The following is a 19,358-nucleotide window of genomic DNA, read 5'->3' as shown; positions in this document are numbered from 1 at the left end:
CCACTTGAACTGGAACAGCCATTTCAGTAACAGGTGGGGGGAAAAATATATATATATATTGGATTAGTAAAAAAAAAAAAAAATGTTATTTATTGTTGTGTAGCATAAGACTAATCAAGTAATCACTCAATGTACTGTACATGCAAAAACACAGAAAATAAAAACTATTCCAAAAATATCTACCTGCATTAAAATAAGCTGGGAAAACAGTTAATTTGATATCCTAACTTCAATGTGACGTCCCATTTAGTTTTGAGTCAGTACCACATAAACATTTGAAGTAATAATGACTTTTCATTGACTTTTAGTTCAACTTAAGTATTTTAGATACAAATGCATTGGGGTTTATAGTGAAGTACCAAGACATTTTAGGCCAAAACCTGGTTCCGCTTCATTTGTTTTTGAAAAAGAACGTTAGTTTATGAGCACGCGTGTGTGTGTCTCTGTCTCATCTGTGTGTTGACACGTGTATACGCAAGACCACTCTGGGTCTGTGTGTGTGTGTGTGTGTGTGTGTGTGTGTGTGTGTGTGTGTGTGTGTGTGTGTGTGTGTGTGTGTGTGTGTGTGCGTGTGCGTGTGTGGCGTGTGTGTGTGTGTTTGTGTATTGTGTGTGTGTGTGTGTGTGTGTGTGTGTGTGTGTGTGTGTGTGTGTGTGTGTGTGTGTGTGTGTGTGTGTGTGTGTGTGTGTATTGCAGCTGTTGGATCATGCTGTAACTCCACACTCTTTTTTGGGGGGGGTAAACTGTGATTTATCTATCTCTATTCCTGTACTGGGAGAGATAAATCTTGCTCATGCTTGTGTGTCAAACACTCAGTAATTACTTCGACCCTGTCACGACTGTCTGAGAATGTGAGCCAGTGGGAACTTGCACTGTCCCTCTCAGTTGGCATGATGAGAAACCTTCGCTCTGTGTCTCTTGGATATTCACCCTCAGTGAACTGTGTAAAAACATCACTCTCAACTCATCACGAGTTGGCTTTTCGAAACCACTATTTTAGGTTTGTAGAATTCATAGTGCTGTTTTTCCCGTGTTCTTCTCGTTTGCCATCTACAGGACAGCTCTGTCATGACACTGTTTCTCGTGTTCATTTGACTTGGATTAACCATTGGTATAGTGGTACACGGAAGTCAATCTGCAATCTGCACACACGTCTGTTTTGGCTAAGACATTATTTCAGCATCCTGTACATCAGTCACCTCATATGATGGAGGGAAATGCTTTTTTCACTGTATATTTATAACATTTTCTACGTTTTATTGGATAGTGGAGAGACAGTGGGGCAAATAGACAGACAGTCACAAAGGCACTGGGCCGGATTCTGTCCCATGCTGACCCTGGCATATATTTGTACTGTAGGCGGCGGCACTAGACGCTATACCACCACCGCATACAAGGAGGGCATCACAAAGCCAGCAGCTAGTACTGTACACACAAGAAACCACAGCATCATGTGTTACTCACTTCTGTCAGTAGGGGGCGTCAGATACAAAAATACATCTGACCAACAGTAGTTCCTGATTCCGTTCAGAAACGTCAGATAAAGTGGTCAGGCATGGCTCACTTGGCAGAGAATGGAGCTTGCAAGACAAGGATCGTAGTCTTCGATTCCTGGAGCTACTCATATATAGCATGTATGCACGCATATCTACAAGTTGCTTCGGATGAAAGCATCTGCTGAATGGCATGTGTTCTATTATGTATTTTAAAGGAAGTGACAGTGTTCCAAGTGCTTCCCAAAATAGTGGCTGTTAGGTGTTTCTGTTTACTTACGACTTCACGATTTGTTTTTGTGTGTGTGTGTGTGTGTGTGTGTGTGTGTGTGTGTGTGTGTGTGTGTGTGTGTGTGTGTGTGTGTGTGTGTGTGTGTGTGTGTGTGTGTGTGTGTGTGTGTGTTTGGAATGCTTTGATTTGGCCCACTCAAGGTTTTTGGACATCTCCTGGCACAGGAAGTGAGGATTAGAGAACGTCATTCACCCCTCTCCTCTCTTTCTCAGTCAACAACAGACAGAGATGGAGAGAGGTAGAGTGGGGAGGGGAGGGGGGGGGGGCAATTGCGACACAGGGAGGAGATGACAGGAACATGTTAAAAGTCAGTGCTGACACAGAGCATGCATACTGCAGTGCAGACCACCCCCGCTCTCTTCCACACACACACACACACACACACACACACACACACACTCTGAGCCAAACCACATGTTCCCTTCCAGCATCCTCTTCACATTTTAGATGAAACTACTGATCCTGAGGACTGCTTTTCCATAGACATGTCAAGAAGTTACCATATTAGCCCCAGTCATGTAGACTGTTTGCATTTTATTGAATTACATTTTACAGTAGAAAATAATACATACATTAAACAAGATGTGCTTTGATACCAGAGGATGACACTTAAAAGCATTATTTGATACACTTATTTCCAAAATGGTCCTCAGTCAGTCTCCAGATATGCTGTGTCATAACTCGCCGTTCTACCCAGCGCTTGTGGAGCAGTCCTCTCCGACCGTGCAGTGCATCAGTATTTCCTGTCAGGTAGTCCTGAATGTCGGCTAGCTAGTGCTATTGCTCTGCTCTTTGTCTTCCCACTCGTCTACCTCTCCGTGTTTTGTCATCAGAGAGCAAAGCCCCTGCAGGATTTCCTGTTTGTTGAGTAGGGGCTAGGGTTCATCCCTCTGGCTTCCTTCTGGCTCCTCCAACAGAGAGACAGCAGGCCTGGGCCCTTTTTCCTCCATCTCCTCCTCCCGTCACCAGCAGATGGGAATGACAAGTAGAGACATGGGGTTAGGCCTAGAAGTGAATGTTGTGTGTTGTGTGTGTTGTGTCTTCCCGGTGGTAGATGGAAGTGGGTGGTTTGGCTGTTCCATGGGAGGGCGGGCCCTAGTCTTAATTATAGAGTCCTCTTTGAAATGTCTCAGCCTCCGTTAAGGGGCAGGGATAACTTTGTGTCTGTGTGTGTGTGTGTGTGTGTGTGTGTGTGTGTGTGTGTGTGTGTGTGTGTGTGTGTGTGTGTGTGTGTGTGTGTGTGTGTGTAGCTGCTGAGGAGAGAAGCCATCAAAACCCAGTCATCAAAGGCCCAGTGCAATCAAAAATGTGTTTTATAAATATTTCCACACTATGAGGTTGGAATAATGCTATGGAATTTAGAAAATTATGATAATGCCCTTTTAGTGTAACAGCTGTTTGAAAAGACCGCCTGAAATGTCAGCCTGTTGAGGTGGGGTGGAGTTTTAGCATGCCTTTTGACAACACCAGACAGGAAATGAGTTAATAGCCCAATAAGAAAGAACAGCTAGTTTTCAGTTTTCCCAACTCAGACCATTCCCAGACAGTCCTAGCAAAATTCTTGCTTGAGAAGCTGCTCTTTGCTAGAAATGTTTTATTGAAAACAATCACAGTAAGGTACCTCATTGTTACCCAGAAAATATTTGATATTGAGATAAAAATGGCTTCCTTGGACCTTTATTAATAAGCCACCATTCCTTTCCCTTGTGGAGATAATGTTCCACTGTCTTCACCCTCCTTCTCTTCTCTAGTTTGCGTCACTAGCCAAGCCTCATACAGCACAGGGGGATGGTGGATTTGTTGCTTGAGGGAACTAAATCGCCCTCCTGGGTTTTTAAGACCCCCTCAGCCCCCTCCTTCCCCCACCTCCTGTAAAGACTGGCGGGCTGTTTATGCTGGCCAGGAGGGACGAGAAGGAGACCTGAATGGGGGAAGGAATGCAGGAGACAAATGAGCACTCTCAGCAGGAGAGCGGGAATATGAGTGAGCCATTGTGTCTTTCAGAGTCTGCTGCCTGGGATGTAAACACACATTAATAGGGAACAGGGGAACACACACACACACACACTGCAAGGGAACGCATGTGTGCTGGTGGACTGACAAAAAGCTCTGTCACACTCGGTGAGGCACTCTTGTCCTCCCACACACGTGCTCTTCGATGTAATTCTATTCTCACACACACACACACACACACACACACACACACACACACACACACACACACACACACACACACACACACACACACACACACACACACACACATACAAGGGGCTGCATGCCCTCTCGTCTTTCCTTTCCAAACAGGATGTGCAGGGTCATGGGTCAGAACTGGAGACCACAAAGAGGGTTCTGCGTCAGTGTGGCTGCCTGGATTCTTGTTCTAGCCCTCCCTCCTCCCTCTGTTCCTCCCTCCCCCTCTCCGTGCCCGCCAAGCCTGGCCTGACGTTTGGTTTGAGGCCCAGATGGCTGTAGCATGCCCCTCTTTGCTTCTCAAATGGCACCCTATTTCCTATTGCATGTAATACTTTACCTATATAGGGAATAGGGCGCCATTTGGGATGTAGCCTGTGACTGAGGATTAGATCAGCGGTCTCCTTTTCCTCCATGTGTGAGTAGTCAGGACAAAGAACGTCAAGTAGGGAGAAAAGAATGTAAGCCTCTAAACCATGAAATAATACTCTCTACACACACTGACATTTCATGACATTCTTCATTTCCTACAAGAACAAACAACAGTTGAAGAATTTGGGAAAATTAAGATTTTTTTTGTTGTTGAACATTTGTATTAAATATGTTCGATTTCTTTGTTGCACTGTAAGTACATTAGACATTTTTGTTCGTCTTTTATTGTCTTCAGAGCCCAACTTCCATTAAAAAAAAGTTTACGTTTTGGAGTGAAGCTATGTTCACTTTGTGGGGAGAAAAAGGTTGCACCAGAAGTGTGAACGTTTGACCACATACCAGTGCATTTTTATGCTAATAGGTTTAGCTGCAGTGAGCAGTGATCCTTGATGTAATGACATGTCATTGGTATTGTATGTCTCTGTGGTCTAGTACAGGCTGAATCTGTGTGTGTGTGTGTGTGTGTGTGTGTGTGTGTGTGTGTGTGTGTGCGTGTGTCAGAATTAGGGTTAGGTTAGGGTTAGGGTTAGGTTATGGGTTATGGGTTAGGTTTAGGATTTTGAATGAGGAATCAATTGTTTGGTCCCCACAAGGAAAGTATGTGTGCGGCGGTGGTGTGTCCAAAGCCATGCTGGTGTGTGTATTTATAGTCAGCACATACACAGAGGTCTAAGTGGCCTGAATTATCCACTTAGTACACTGTCTCCTAGCAGCAGTGGCCGCCACAGCATCATGTCAAAGAGAAACACACTGAAAGACACATACAGTAGCTGTCCCAGATCTCATAATCATTAACTAGCTTACCCGCCAAAGTGTGTAAGTGTGTGTGTGTGTGTGTGTGTGTGTGTGTGTGTGTGTGTGTGTGTGTGTGTGTGTGTGTGTGTGTGTGTGTGTGTGTGTGTGTGTGTGTGTGTGTGACCGTGTTCTGATGAATGACTCATATCTTTGCACCTGTGGAGATACGAGAGTGTGTATCTAATCGGAGGAAATGAGCATAGGTTATAGTATCGATAGCTCACATCATTTATTTAAAGGCCAGTATCAATGCTTCCCTGGATTACAACAACCTACTATAGTTGATGTTGAATATTCCGTATTCACCCACTGACAACATGGATACGAGTTTTGCACTTTCGCCAGAGTGCTATAACTCGCTCCCACTGACATCCCAGACACATGCAGTGTGTCATTCAAGCACATAGCCTACTCACTCAGCAAGACATGCCTGCATCCCAAATGGCATCCTATTCCCTATACAGTGCACTACTTTTGACCAGAGCCCTAAATAGGGAATAGGGTGATATTTAGGACACAGTCCGTGAGATATGGGCCTGGGAGTGTGAAATGAGGGGAGTGGAATCATGCGTGAGATGTGTGGGCGTGTTAGCTTTAGCATTAGGAGGCTAGCGCTGGAGTTGCTGAGGAATGTTAATACAGGAACCGAACAAAACGGACTGACAAATGTATCTTATCTGAACCTCTCGCTCACTCTCTCTCTCTCGCTCTCTCTTCCTCCCTTCCTACCCATGAGGTTACTGTTGAGTCACTCCCTAAAGATATCCTGTTCTCTCTTTCTCCTACCTCCAGGGCATGCCTTTCTTTTAGGGCTGGGACAATGGAGTGATGTGTTGCTTCATGTGGTGAAGTACTTGTGAGGCTTAGGCCCTCATTGCGGAGCACTGGGGAACAATAAGGGCCGTCTAGCCCTCTAGGCAGGTCTAATGAGAAACCGTTAACTTTTAAAACCCCCACCTAAACTCTTTCATCCTAGGATTATCTCACTCTGCTCAGTTCTCTTCAGTTGTCGACCATGTTATTGTATTTGTACCTTTATTATCTGTGCATGTTATATTTATGTAATAAGGCACAAGGGGGTGTGGTATATAGCCAATATACCACGGCTAAGAGCTGTTCTAAAGCAGGACGCAACGCGGAGTGCCTGGATTTACAGCCCTTAGCCGTGGTATATTGACCATATACCACACACTCCCGAGGTGCCTTACTGTTATTATAAACTTGTTACCACTGTAATTACAGCAGTAAAAATAAATGTTTTGTCATACCCGTGGTATACGGTCTGATATACCACGGCTGTCAGCCAATCAGCATTCAGGGCTCGAACCACCCAGTTTTTAATAGTATACGTGTAACACTAATATAGTATAATATAGTACATACAGTATTGCCTGTATTGTATACTTTGGTGTGTACAACATCTGACCTGACAGATGGTCATATTCTGTTGTTGATTACAGGACCACTTAACTGAAATAGTAGCTTTCAGACATTGGTAAATGAAAAGTATGTCGCTATGTACTGTCCCTGTATCTTTTGTACTGTACACAATTCCCGCTCTAGTCTAATTTGTATTGCAGCATGCAGTATGTCTCTGTCTCAGTCTGTCACTGATTGACAGAGCAGATGACAGCTCTGGCTCATAATGCTGGAATGCAGGTAGCGAGGGTTTCTATTTGAACTTGGTACATGCTGCATGGCGGGAAAGTGGGTTAAGTAGGTTGAAACCTCTCACCAAGCAGCTTTCAGATAAATGTACAGTTATCAGTTGTAAACACAGTCTATATCAGGTAGCATAGGGGACACAGGACAAGCCTGAAGCAAACTAGAGTTTTGTTGTTGTAATTTCTTCGGATATGGGAATATGCTGTTATGCGGATATTGCTGTTTTGGCTACATGGCGCTACTAGACTAAATACAATATCTCTGACTTAGACTCATTGTGTAGACATTTGTTTGACTGCTTCACACATAGCATACTCACAGACACACAATGGTTGACACACAAAGAGCTGCTTTCAAAGTGCTGTTGTGAGTCACCTGAAGGAATCCCAGAAGCCTTCGTGTCAGTCTGCACCACTCACCCTCAAAGGTCAAGGGTCGCGAGGAGATTTCTGCTCCCCAGATGCCTGACCTCCCAGCCCCCTCACAGACACAATGGCTCTGTGTAGAGGAGTGTGTGGAGTGGAGTGAGGTTTTGAAGAGAAAGGTAACATGCTCCATCCACTATGAAAGCCTTCACTGTTCACACACAGTAACCTGAAACCCTGTTACGTTTACGATTTACAGTTCTGGGGCCTCCTTTCTAAACTATGCGTACGAACAAAATATACCGCGAAAGTTGGCATTTATTTAAAAAAATCTAACTTGACGTGAGAATGTGCCTACCTCCCCACAAACTCTAGAGACCACGCACATCTGCTAGTGGTTGAAATATTGTTCTGCAAGCTGGCAAGGAAGAATTTTGTACAAATGATAAAAAGCTTGTTCTTAAAAAAGTAAAAACAGGAAAACATATTAACAAGACTGAAACCATTTGCCATTGGTGAGAAGAGCAAAAATATATGGGTTTTATTTTTAGAATCTAAAATAATTAGACAGCAATCTTTTTCCTGTTTTACTTTCATAACCATTGCAGAATCCATCCCTCACCCTTTTCTGGCCGTGTGATGGGTTCATGGTCCCTTAGGAGCCATACAACAAATTACCATGCGCATCTCTCATTTAATTGGACCTCGTAGCCTGCAAATAGATAGGCTAAATGTATTTCATGGTTTGCGATATCATAGGCAGTGCGGTTTATAACTACCGTTATACAGTCAAATTTAACAGCGGATCTTTTTACATGGAAGTGGGCCTATGTATCAGGTTGAAAGTGTCACGTTATTATTGTCATGCTCACAAGTACAGTGAAATGCTTTTCCTGCTTGCTCTTTCTCAACAATGCGGATTTGAATATCAGTAGTACCATCAAAAAAAAATAAGTCAAGTACACATGTGAGATAAAAGTGTAACTACTGTAACTACTGTAACCACTGTAACCACTGTAACTACTGTAACCACTGTAACTACTGTAACCACTGTAACCACTGTAACTACTGTAACCACTGTAACTACTGTAACCACTGTAACCTCTGTAACCACTGTAACTACTGTAACCACTGTAACCACTGTAACCACTGTAACTACTGTAACTACTGTAACCACTGTAACTACTGTAACCACTGTAACTACTGTAACCACTGTAACCACTGTAACTACTGTAATCACTGTAACCACTGTAACTACTGTAACTACTGTAACCACTGTAACTACTGTAACTACTGTAACCACTGTAACCACTGTAACTACTGTAACTTCTGTAACTACTGTAACTACTGTAACCACTGTAACTACTGTAACTACTGTAACCACTGTAACTACTGTAACTACTGTAACCACTGTAACCACTGTAACTACTGTAACTACTGTAACCACTGTAACTACTGTAACCACTGTAACTACTGTAACTACTGTAACTACTGTAACCACTGTAACCACTGTAACTACTGTAACTACTGTAACCACTGTAACTACTGTAACCACTGTAACTACTGTAACTACTGTAACTACTGTAACCACTGTAACTACTGTAACTACTGTAACCACTGTAACTACTGTAACTACTGTAACTACTGTAACCACTGTAACCACTGTAACTACTGTAACTACTGTAACCACTGTAACCACTGTAACCACTGTAACTACTGTAACTACTGTAACCACTGTAACTACTGTAACTTCTGTAACTACTGTAATTGCTTGATTTTTAGTAGCCCGCCCTACAATGTTTCAGAATTTGAGTGGAGTCCATCATATTTAGGTTGGGGGGGGGGTCCAATTAAAACATTGTTTGATTTCAAATGTTCTGCTGGCAGGTCCACGACAACTTGCTAATTGTTTTCTCGTTCAAAAACCGACAGTCCTTTTCCAGATACAGAATAAATTACTGCTAAAGATTAAAAACATTCTGCCAACACAGTAGCTTATGTTAAAAAAAAAAATGGACAGTATGGGGAGGCTATAGTATTGCTGTGCGATAAGACCACGACATTGTTGCCTATTTAGTCTCAGAGCCTATGCCAAGGCTGGACATATAAACACAACAATATATTGATAAACACAATATTGAACAGCAATTTGTCTTTTGCATGCCGTGGCCTAATGCTAATAGTTCCAAACAATACATACCTGGTGAATGGAGGTGTTTCCAGGTGGAGTTTACATTTGTACAGGACTGATTAATACCAGGAAACATGCATATGTATGGCATGCTCAAAGTTGATGCATCTCAATATTTTTTGTATGTGTGCAGACTTTTCAGAAATGGCACATGCAGACATTTTGGGTGAAATGTAAGCAATGGTTATAAATGAGGACCCTGATGTCTAGGTTCAATACCAGATAGACCCTACTTAATCACATACTCAAGTTAGGCTTTGGTAGAGCCTGTAATTGGCATACTGCAGTGCTTTAAAGTGCTGTTTATGAGACTAGTGTAATTTCGTATGTCTGACCTTTTCATTTTGTGCCTCTTTTTCATCACATTACAGTGTCCCAGATAGCATAGAGCAGAAACTGAAGAAAAGCCTTATTCGTTAGTATTGAGGCAGAAACAGTAGCTACGCCATGACAATGCTAAATGCTAGCTAACACGCTCCCTGTTATAGTAACACAGTAGCAGTTCACTGTTTTTCTCTTCGTGAGTTTGCCTAGCATGTCTAACATCAGACTGTTTGTGCTCATTTTTTGGTGACTGTGCATGATTTCAGCTTTGAATTTGTCAACCTGCTAGCTAACTAGCATTTAGCTGTGTGCCTGTGCTGCAGCCAGAGTGTACATAGTGGAAGGTAAACAGCCACCAGCAGTCTGCTTGTCTCCATGGAGACACTATCACAAAGGACTCCAGCTGGTGGCGTGGTGTGTAAGCGCGAGCAAACAGCGCGCTGACTGCGACGCGAGGAGCGAGGGTGGGAGGAAGCTATGGAGACCCACCCTTCACTCCTCTAGTCTCTTCCCCTCTGTCCTCACCCCCTCACCCCTCTCTTTTTCGGCTGTCTGGACCTCTTCTTGTAGTCCCTCCCCCAAGCACCATGCAGCTGTACTCAGCTGTCATTGTTCCCCTGCCCGTCCGCCCTCCTGTCTTTGTGTTTGCATGGCGGTGGTGCTGGTGCTATGCCCTTGGCCCCCACGTGGGGGAGCTCAACACTGTTAGCCCAATAGCCCAGCGTTAGCATAGTCCCGCTTCAATGCAGCCTCAGACACTTGAAGGAGAGGTAGTTAGTTCTCTGCTTCTGTTACCGCTCATAGCAATCCACTGCAGGCGTTTGCAGGCGTTTGAAAAATCACAAGTTCCTAAGGACACATTGCACACAATACACACACTCAGAAATCGGTTATAGTCCTCTAATGGGAAAGTGTGATCAACGGAACCAGAGATACTCTTGTGTTTTTGTTTTTTTCTCAGGGCATGAAGAAGTGAATGGAGGCTTTTTTGTGAAGGGGTGTGTGATGGTTGTGTGTGTGGGGGTGGGGTGTCTGGTAGTAATCTAGCTCTCGGGGGAGGGGATTCACCCCATGGAGAACAGCTATTCACACAAGCCTGTCAGCATGGGGTTTTGAAGCGTTTGTCAAAGAGGGATTTGGGCAAGTGCCAAGAAGAGTTTTGTCATTCACAAACTCCTCTACCCTCTTATTTGGAATGACAATACACACAGCAGGTTTCAGCTCAAGAAAGAAGGGGGAATAAAACGGCAACCAAAGCACCACTTTAATTAAGAAAGCGTGTTATTGCAGGTCTATCTTACACAGCAGAAGAGCTTCATTTGATTCTGAATTACATGCAAATCAAAGATCAAATTGAAATGAAATCCTAGTTTAAAAGCGTAAGACATTTAATTAGAGAGATAAAAGAAAGAAAGAAAGAAAGAAGGAAAGGGAAAGAAAGAAAGGAAAACGTTTTCCACATCCATTCTCTTCTAATGGAGGTTTGGCAACCAATGTCTCATTCCTCCCTCGCTGTTCCTTCAGACAAACACTGCATCCTTGAGACAATCTGTCTGGTGAGTGTGTGTGTGTGTGTGTGTGCACGCGTGTGCGAGCGTGCGGGAGGTCCAGGAGCTATCTTACTGTCATGGCTGGCTTAAACATCAAACTACTCAAACTCCTCCATCTCTCTGGAAACTTGGCAGTAGTCTTATCATGGTGTTTGTTCTGTAATCCCCCCCCCCCCCCCCCCCCCCCATATCACTGTAATGGCATTGTGTCATATGGACAGCCAAATTGGACTGGTCCTCTTTGATGTGGAATATTTCTGAAGTTTTGTTGTGTTATGCAAGGGATCAAGTGGCGGGATGCTCAGATCTGGAAGAAGTTAACTGTGTTCATGAAGTTGCTAGGCACATATCAATTCACACATGCACACATGCACAGAAACACACACACACACACACACACACACACACATACACACACACTGCTGCGCAGGATACCGCTGACAACAGATTCAGATGGATGACAAGCATATCAGTCCCAGGCCAGGAAGTCTGCAGTGTGCTTTGATGTGGTCATGAGAGGTTTAACTTTTTGGCTGCACTGTGTCAACAGTCCTGGGTGTGCGTGTGTGTGTGTGTGCATGCGTGTGTGTGTGTGTATGTGTGTGTGTGTGTGCGCGTGCGTGCATTGTGGGTGTGTGTGGGCATGTTCCAGTTTCTTTAGTGTGTTTACCTAACCTGTCTCAACACACACAGCCCAGTCTTCTCCTCCTTTCTGTCTGACCACAGCAGAGCAGAGCATTGAAAGATATGTGGGGGATGGACTCATCTCCAGTTTCATATCCCTATTTGTGGAGAAACACGAAAACGCTCTGTTCTCCAAAGCTTTCTCCACTGTGTGTGCGTGCGCGTGCGTGCGCATGCGTGCGTGTGTGCGTACGTGTGTGTGAATCCCCTGAACTTCTGCTCCGTGATCGGCTGGTAGGACCAAGACCTAAGCCTCCCTCTCTATCTATCTGTGTCAGTCTGTATCTGTGTCCCAAATAGCACCCTATTCCCTATGTAGTGCACTACATTTGACCAGAGCCCCAATAGCTGGCCCTACGGGCCCTGGTCAAAAGTGGTGCACTGTAAAGGGAATAGGAGGCCATTTGTGACGCTGCCAGTGTGTGGGTGGGTGTGTGAGAGGGTGTGTTTGTGGTTCCGTGCTCTGTAGATTGCCTAATGGTCTGTACTCAGTGACCTTTGGCGAGATCAGCAGTGTGTGTCAATCATAGTTCCCCATGCAGACATCTGCAAAGCATCAGAACATGGGGCCCATGTTTAGGTCATGTTTAGGATGCTTTCTCACAGGGTGGCCTGAAGTTACTTCACAATCTATTTTCTTCTATCATGATGATATTAAAGAAGTGATATATGGGTGCTTATAGTCAGCGGCATAGCATATTATAAGTGCACTATAAGGCATGATAAAGGATTATACATGCTTCATAGAAATTGTTAACAAAAAACATATGTACTTGTCTTTTTCTTGAAATGTAATTTTTCTTGAACAAGTAGCACACCATTAGCTAACACCTGGTAATATAGTCCTCGGCAACTCTTCCCGTTAGCTACAATGATCTAATCTCAATACAATCTTTTATATGTAAGCCTCCCTCTCCAAACTTGTCAAAACTTGACCATACAGACTCTGGGATGCCTTGGAGGATTCAGTCATTCAATCGTGGTCATGACAAGAGGCTTTAAGGCAGCCAGCTAGGCAGGCAGCTCTTTCACCTCCACTGTGGTAAGGCTTTGTAACTGTCAAGAGAGATGGGAGGGCCCATATAAGCTTCTGATCTAATGCTTTTCGACACGGCACTCACACAAACACACACACACACACACACACACACACACACACACACACACACACACACACACACACACACACACACACACACACACACACACACACACACACACACACACACACACACACACACACACACACACACACACACACATACACACACACACACACACACACACACACACACACACACACACACACACACACACACACACACACACACACACGCACACACACACACAACAACACACACACACACTCTATGCTCCGTACTGAGGGTGTGGAAGAGAACGGGCCGTGGTATGCCGCTGCCACCGTCCGTCCCCTTTAGGATTGTCTTTTTCAGGGATTAAAAGGGATTCAGGAAATTAACTCACTGTCCTAGTTTCTGGAACGGGAGTCAACAGGAGTCAGCTCGTGACCCAATTCTGATGGGGATGACACGGAGGGAAGAGGGAAATCAAAAGGCATAACGCCGTTACGTTCTGTTTTGTTGTGTTGTGTTATGTTCTGTGTTTGGGGATTCGGAAAGGTTGCTTTGGGTCTGATGGCGTGGACCCTATCCCCATGTGATACTTTTGAACCAGGTGCACGATTTGGACCAGGGCCTGGTAGAAAGTATTGCACTTTATAGGGTGTGCTCTGTGTGGGCTCCTTGCACACCAGGGCTTTCTTACCTGCCGACCTGTCGCTGTAATCAGAAATGGCATCCACTGACAGAGAGAGAGAGAGAGAGAGAGAGAGAGCGAGAGAGAGAGAGAGAGAGAGAGAGAGAGAGAGAGAGAGAGTGGTGGAGACAGAATTGATGTGTGTGTTAGCGTGAGTGAATTGGTGGATCTTGTTTGTTTGAGCATTGATCTTTGCGTTAGGGCTTGTTTGCTGTGACATCCTACCTGATTACACAGTACACTACCCTTGTTCATCTACTCTCTCTCTTAACCACACACACACACACACACACACACACACACACACACACACACTGCTAATCCACACTCCCGTACAGTTGATCTGTTATGATTACGTAAAGGAGGCCTAGCAACAGAGGAGATCTGGACAGCAGCTTTCAGCCACGCTAGACTAGATTAGTAGGTCAAGTGAAGTGACCAACGGACAAATCCTTTTAGTAGGTTAGCTGAGCTTTGTTAAAGATGCTCCTAACCTAGATGAATTGAAACTCTCACAGCAAACCTAGCTAATCCTCCTGTGAATGACATTAATGCCGTTTTCTCCTTCATTTCGTGTCGTTTTTCTAACCCGTTCTTCCACTTCCTGTCCCACTCTGCAGTGTCGTCATGCATTACCACGTACAAGAAGACGCCTCCGCCGGTGCCGCCGCGCACCACCCCACCCAAACCTGTCATCTCCATCACGGCCCAAAGCAGCACCGAGTCGGCCCAGGACGCATACATGGACGAGGGGTCAGGCCTCCGGACCCGGATCAGCACATCCCAGCCCCATCTGTCCAACTCCACTGAGAGCATCGACAGTATGAAGGTACATCATGCAATAACGTTTATCGTATATTATGAAAATATTATATAGGTACAATCTGTTTTGAATTTGTCAGTGTCATTTTGTGCTTATGATGTTAATAACAGTGTTTTTGTGAGAAAAAAAAATGGGAAAAAAAGATATTAACCCCCAAAATATATATATTAATAATATTCTATTTGAATGTTATTATTATGAAGGCCCTGACTGCAGCTATCGAGGCAGCTAACGCCCAGGTCCACGGCCCGGCCAGCCAGCACGTCACCAACAGCACCATCACCGTCACCGCCACCGCCACCACCACTGCCTCCAGCGACAGCAAGAGGGACTCGCTCCGGAAGTGCCTCTCCATAGGGATACAGGTGCAGACACGCCGGGCGGTGTTGACAACCCATTGACCACATGCTGACCACACATGTTGCAATGTGATCATACACAGATACACAATATCATCCATAAACTGTAAGCCTTATCAGAGAAAGATCATGACTCTTTTGGTGTTCCCTGTCGACCTATCCCTGTGGTCTGCTCTTAATTGACTCATCTCGGGTTGACCAAGAATCTTGTGCCATTTGGTCAGATGCAACCATTTATGTTTGCGTAGTCTGTCCACGAGAGATTATTTAGTTGACGTAAATAACGTTTAAATAAACATCAAATCTGTTTTTCTGTTGCAGGTGGATGGACCAGAGGAGGTTAGGGCGACAGAGGAGCACTCCAAGTTCCAGTCAGTGGGTATCCAGGTGGAAGAGGAGAGATGGTGAGCAGAGAGAGAGAGAGAGAGATCAGGATGTGAACGATTTTCTGTCATTCATGTTAGTGTTTTTCTTGTGTCATATTGTAGTCCGCTGGTGTCTCTGCTTGCTGACTGTCCCCTCATTGTGCATTCAGTTGGCACCTCTTTTTCTAACACACCCCTCTCTGGCCTGAGATCAGTATGTATACAAATGTGTGCCTTGGAGTTGGGCCCATTGACCGTAGGCTACCGGATCCCTCACCCCCCCCCCCCACACACACATCACCCCACAACAGCTGTCCCCAGCTCTGAGGAGTTTTGACATTAGAGCCCCTCAACCAGGGGGCCCATGGATGCAGTGACAGCTGGGGGAGTAGAGGATGTGTTGCAGGGGATGAAGAAGGGGAAGGGGGAGAGGGAGAGTGGGCAGTTAGTTGACAGCCATCTGTTGTACCAGTCATTGTGATGTAGCCAGGCCACTTTGGGTGGAGAGGGAAGGGGGGCGGGGAGATTTCTGTCAATGTTCTGTTCTTTTCAGTACGTGGTCAACCCCCCCTCCCCCAACTCTCTCCTTTGCCTGCCCGACACGTAACAGTTCCTATAGCTTCCCTACCTTCCCTATAGCTCCCCCTAAAGCCTTCCGCATGGTTCGGTTTGTCTGGTGACTAGCCAAACAATGCTAAGCGAACCGAACTAGTGTGCTCGGGTTGCTCCCTTAAAAGAACATCGCTTGGAAAACGAGAAAAAAAAGGCAATAGTACTGCTTGTCTATCTTGAGATGCCGTAGCCAGTATAGACTTCCTCAAAATATTCAGAATTCATCTAAGATATCTCAAGAAATCTGTCATTCATTTTGTCGTTTTTGTACAGTAGCACAATTTTACATCGAACTAAGATGAAAACGATGAGTCTCTCGTTGAATGAAGAAAACAAAACACTCAATTGAAGGATCCCTACTGTTGACCAATCACAGACGAAGAGGTGTAGAATTCAGCCTGCCTAGAGAAAAATGTTTGTGTGCACGAACAGCCGGAAAAACCCTTGCCGAAGACCAAAACAAATAAAAAGATTGTCATAATATACGCACAAACTGTTTCAGAACTGTTTCGGATGAGGAAGCAGGTGGACACCTTAGGAACCTCTGTACTCCTATAGGGCTGGCCTATAGCATGCCAATTGGCCACTTCATTGGACAACTGCCCTGACTGATTTACACAGAGCATTTGCATGGGCTGGAAGTTATGGGAACATTCCTGGTTCCTGGAGTTGTGTAAAAATATGTCACGCAGCAGGCAGTTGTGTCAGTGTTTCTGCCTGCGTAACGTAACTCCCATTCACTCTACACAGTAACCCCTCTGTTAGTCAGAGCTGAGGGGAGATGACCAATTTAGAGACTGCACTGGATGCAGTAATCTGATTTCATAATGTAAACAGAACATGGTCAGGAATCAAAGAGCCCAGTCTCAACCTACCAAGGTCATTTCCAGGACTGCATTTTCAGAGGCAGGAATCTGTGTTTCATCCCAAATAGCCTCCTATTCCCTATATTGCTACTTTTGACCAGAGCCCTATGGCTAGGCCTATGGGCCCTGTGTCAAATGTAGTGCACTACATAGGGAATAGGGTGCCATTTGGGATGCAAGAATCTGGAATGGTTTTTCCTTAAAGAGCTTTCCTCAGCTGCCTAGCCAAGTATAGAAAAGGAGGCACACCTCCAAGCAGCCAAGGCAAATATAGACACTTCCACTAGTCCAGTGGCACAGGGGCACAGGGGTTTAATGTCACACATGTGCCTTCCCTTGGTGTATTTTTGAGTGTGTGTTTTTGTTTGTGCATGTTTGATTTTGTGCATGTTTATGTGTGTGTGTTCTGTGTGCGTGTGGTATAGTGCATCTTTCTATTTGTGTGCGTGTGTGTGCGTGCGTGTGTGCGTGCGTGTGCCTGTGCGTGTGTGTGTGTATGTGTGTGTGCATGTCCCAGCAAGGCATGGTTGGTCCTGGGAGGTCTGGATCTGGGCTGATTGCCCCTATACACTAGATTCCCAGACGGTGAGAGTGCATTTCTCCTGTGGCCCTGCCCCACTCACAATAAATCTGTGTGTGTGTGCGCGCGCGTGTGTGTGTGGGGTCATAACCTTACCTCAGTGTTTGAACTGGGCTTAAGCCTGCCAAACTGAGAGGGAGTGGAGGGGAGCAATAAAGATAAGAACACTACAAACAACCTGGCTGCCTTTTAAAGACATCTGTCAACCGCCTGCTAAGACAAGTTTACGTTGTCTAATGTAAGTTATTATCAATAATCTCACTCTATGATTACATCATTAACATATCCTGTATGAACTGAAAAATGTCCTTCAAAATAATTCTGTAATAACAGAATATTATAAGTTTAGACAATGTTCAGGTTCCTTAACTGTACAAGTGTACCAAGTTTCATACTTTATTGATAAAGTGAATGATTTGATTTACATACCGCCTGGACGACAAGTATACCGATTCCAATCTCATTTATAACCCTCCTTTAAATGACAGATACTCTACGAAGGTGTTCCAACGTTTATCCTGGGCCCGTACATTCCATATGGGGAACTCATTCCAAGATGGCGGCATATGGGTTAGGTGAAGGTTGGAGTTTGTTTCCACAGCTGGCTTTGCAGTAACTGGTAACATGGAATGTGGGTGTGTGTATGGTCTATGGTGGTCTTAAACCATCCGGTCCTCAATCCACATTGACCGTCTTGAAAAGTCAGTCAGAGACGATCAGACCTACTGCTTTATGGTCATGTTAAGGAGGACAAAGGGACAAAGACACAGGCTGAATCCCTAATGGCTCCCTATTCCCTACCAGGAGCCAAAAAGTAGTGCCCTGTAAAGAGAATAGGGTGCCATTTGGAATACACCCATGACATGTAAGCTCCATTAAGATGCCTTGTACTCCTAGTCCTACACTCTTGTAAAAAAAGGTGCTAAGTAGAACCATACTGGGTTCTTCGGTTCCTAGAACCCTCTATGAAGGATCCTACCAACAACCCTTTTATCTGTGGATGGTTCTTCCTAGAACCCTCTATTATGAGCAGTTCCACCAGCCATATATATATATATATATATATATATATATATATATATATATATATATATATATATATATATATACGTATATATATTTATATATATATACATATATATATACAGTGCTGTGAAAATGTATTTGCCCCCTCCTGATTTCTTATGGTGGTGGTAATGTGATGCTCTGGGGCTGCCTTGCAGCTTCAGGACCTGGACAACTTGCTGTGATTGACGGAACCATGAATTCTGCTCTCTACCAAATAATCCTGAAGGAGAATGTCCGGCTATTAGTTGGGGACCTCAAACTGAAAGCGCACTTGGGTTCTGCAGCAGGACAATGATCAAAAATACACCAGCAAGTCCACCTCTGAATGGATAAAAAAATTATAATAATTAAGGTTTTGGAGTGGCCTAGTCTCTGGCGTGACCTTAGAAAGGCTGTTCATGCTTGAAAAACCTCCAATGTGGCTGAATTAAAACAATTCTGCAATGAAGAGTGGACCAAAATTCCTCCACAACGATGTGAAAGACTCATTGCCAGTTATCGCAAATGCTTGATTGCAGTTGTTGCTGCTGAGGGTGGCACAACCAGTTATTAGGTTTAGGACACAGCTGGTTGTGATACAGCCTGGACTTGAACCAGGGTGTCTGTAGTGATGCCTCTAGCACTAAGATGTAGTGCCTTAGACCATTCCTCCACTTGAGAGTCCTAAAAAACCCATTTGGTACCCACTTTTTTCTAAGAGTGTAGTGATAACTTTTACTAATAGGTTTTAGCTATTAGCATCGTTCTAGACTTAGGCTTTGAGGAAGCTTTCCCAAATTGTGTTAATTCAGCTTTTCCATGTTTAGAGGGGTGGTATGCGCACATCCATAAAAACTTTCCCCAGGTTCTGGACCTGAGTGGATAACGTAGAACAAAAAGTAAATCCCCACACTGCTCCCAAAGTGTTTCATAAAACTGGGACAAC

The 19,358-nt window shown here is 44.5% G+C and overlaps 1 protein-coding gene across 1 annotated transcript in view; it reads left to right on the top strand.

Moving 5' to 3' along the window:
- The window catches only part of LOC109908767 (disks large-associated protein 1-like), a 156,199-nt gene that overhangs the window by 121,000 nt on the left and 15,841 nt on the right, over nt 1-19,358 (top strand). The window contains exons 6-8 of the mRNA XM_031796294.1: nt 14,381-14,589; nt 14,787-14,948; nt 15,264-15,346. Coding sequence (XP_031652154.1) covers nt 14,381-14,589; nt 14,787-14,948; nt 15,264-15,346 — 454 coding nt within the window. The remainder of the gene's footprint in view (nt 1-14,380; nt 14,590-14,786; nt 14,949-15,263; nt 15,347-19,358) is intronic.

Source organism: Oncorhynchus kisutch, linkage group LG18 (genome assembly GCF_002021735.2).
Source record: "Oncorhynchus kisutch isolate 150728-3 linkage group LG18, Okis_V2, whole genome shotgun sequence".
Lineage (NCBI taxonomy): Eukaryota > Metazoa > Chordata > Actinopteri > Salmoniformes > Salmonidae > Oncorhynchus > Oncorhynchus kisutch.
This window is presented reverse-complemented; position numbering and strand designations above follow the sequence as displayed.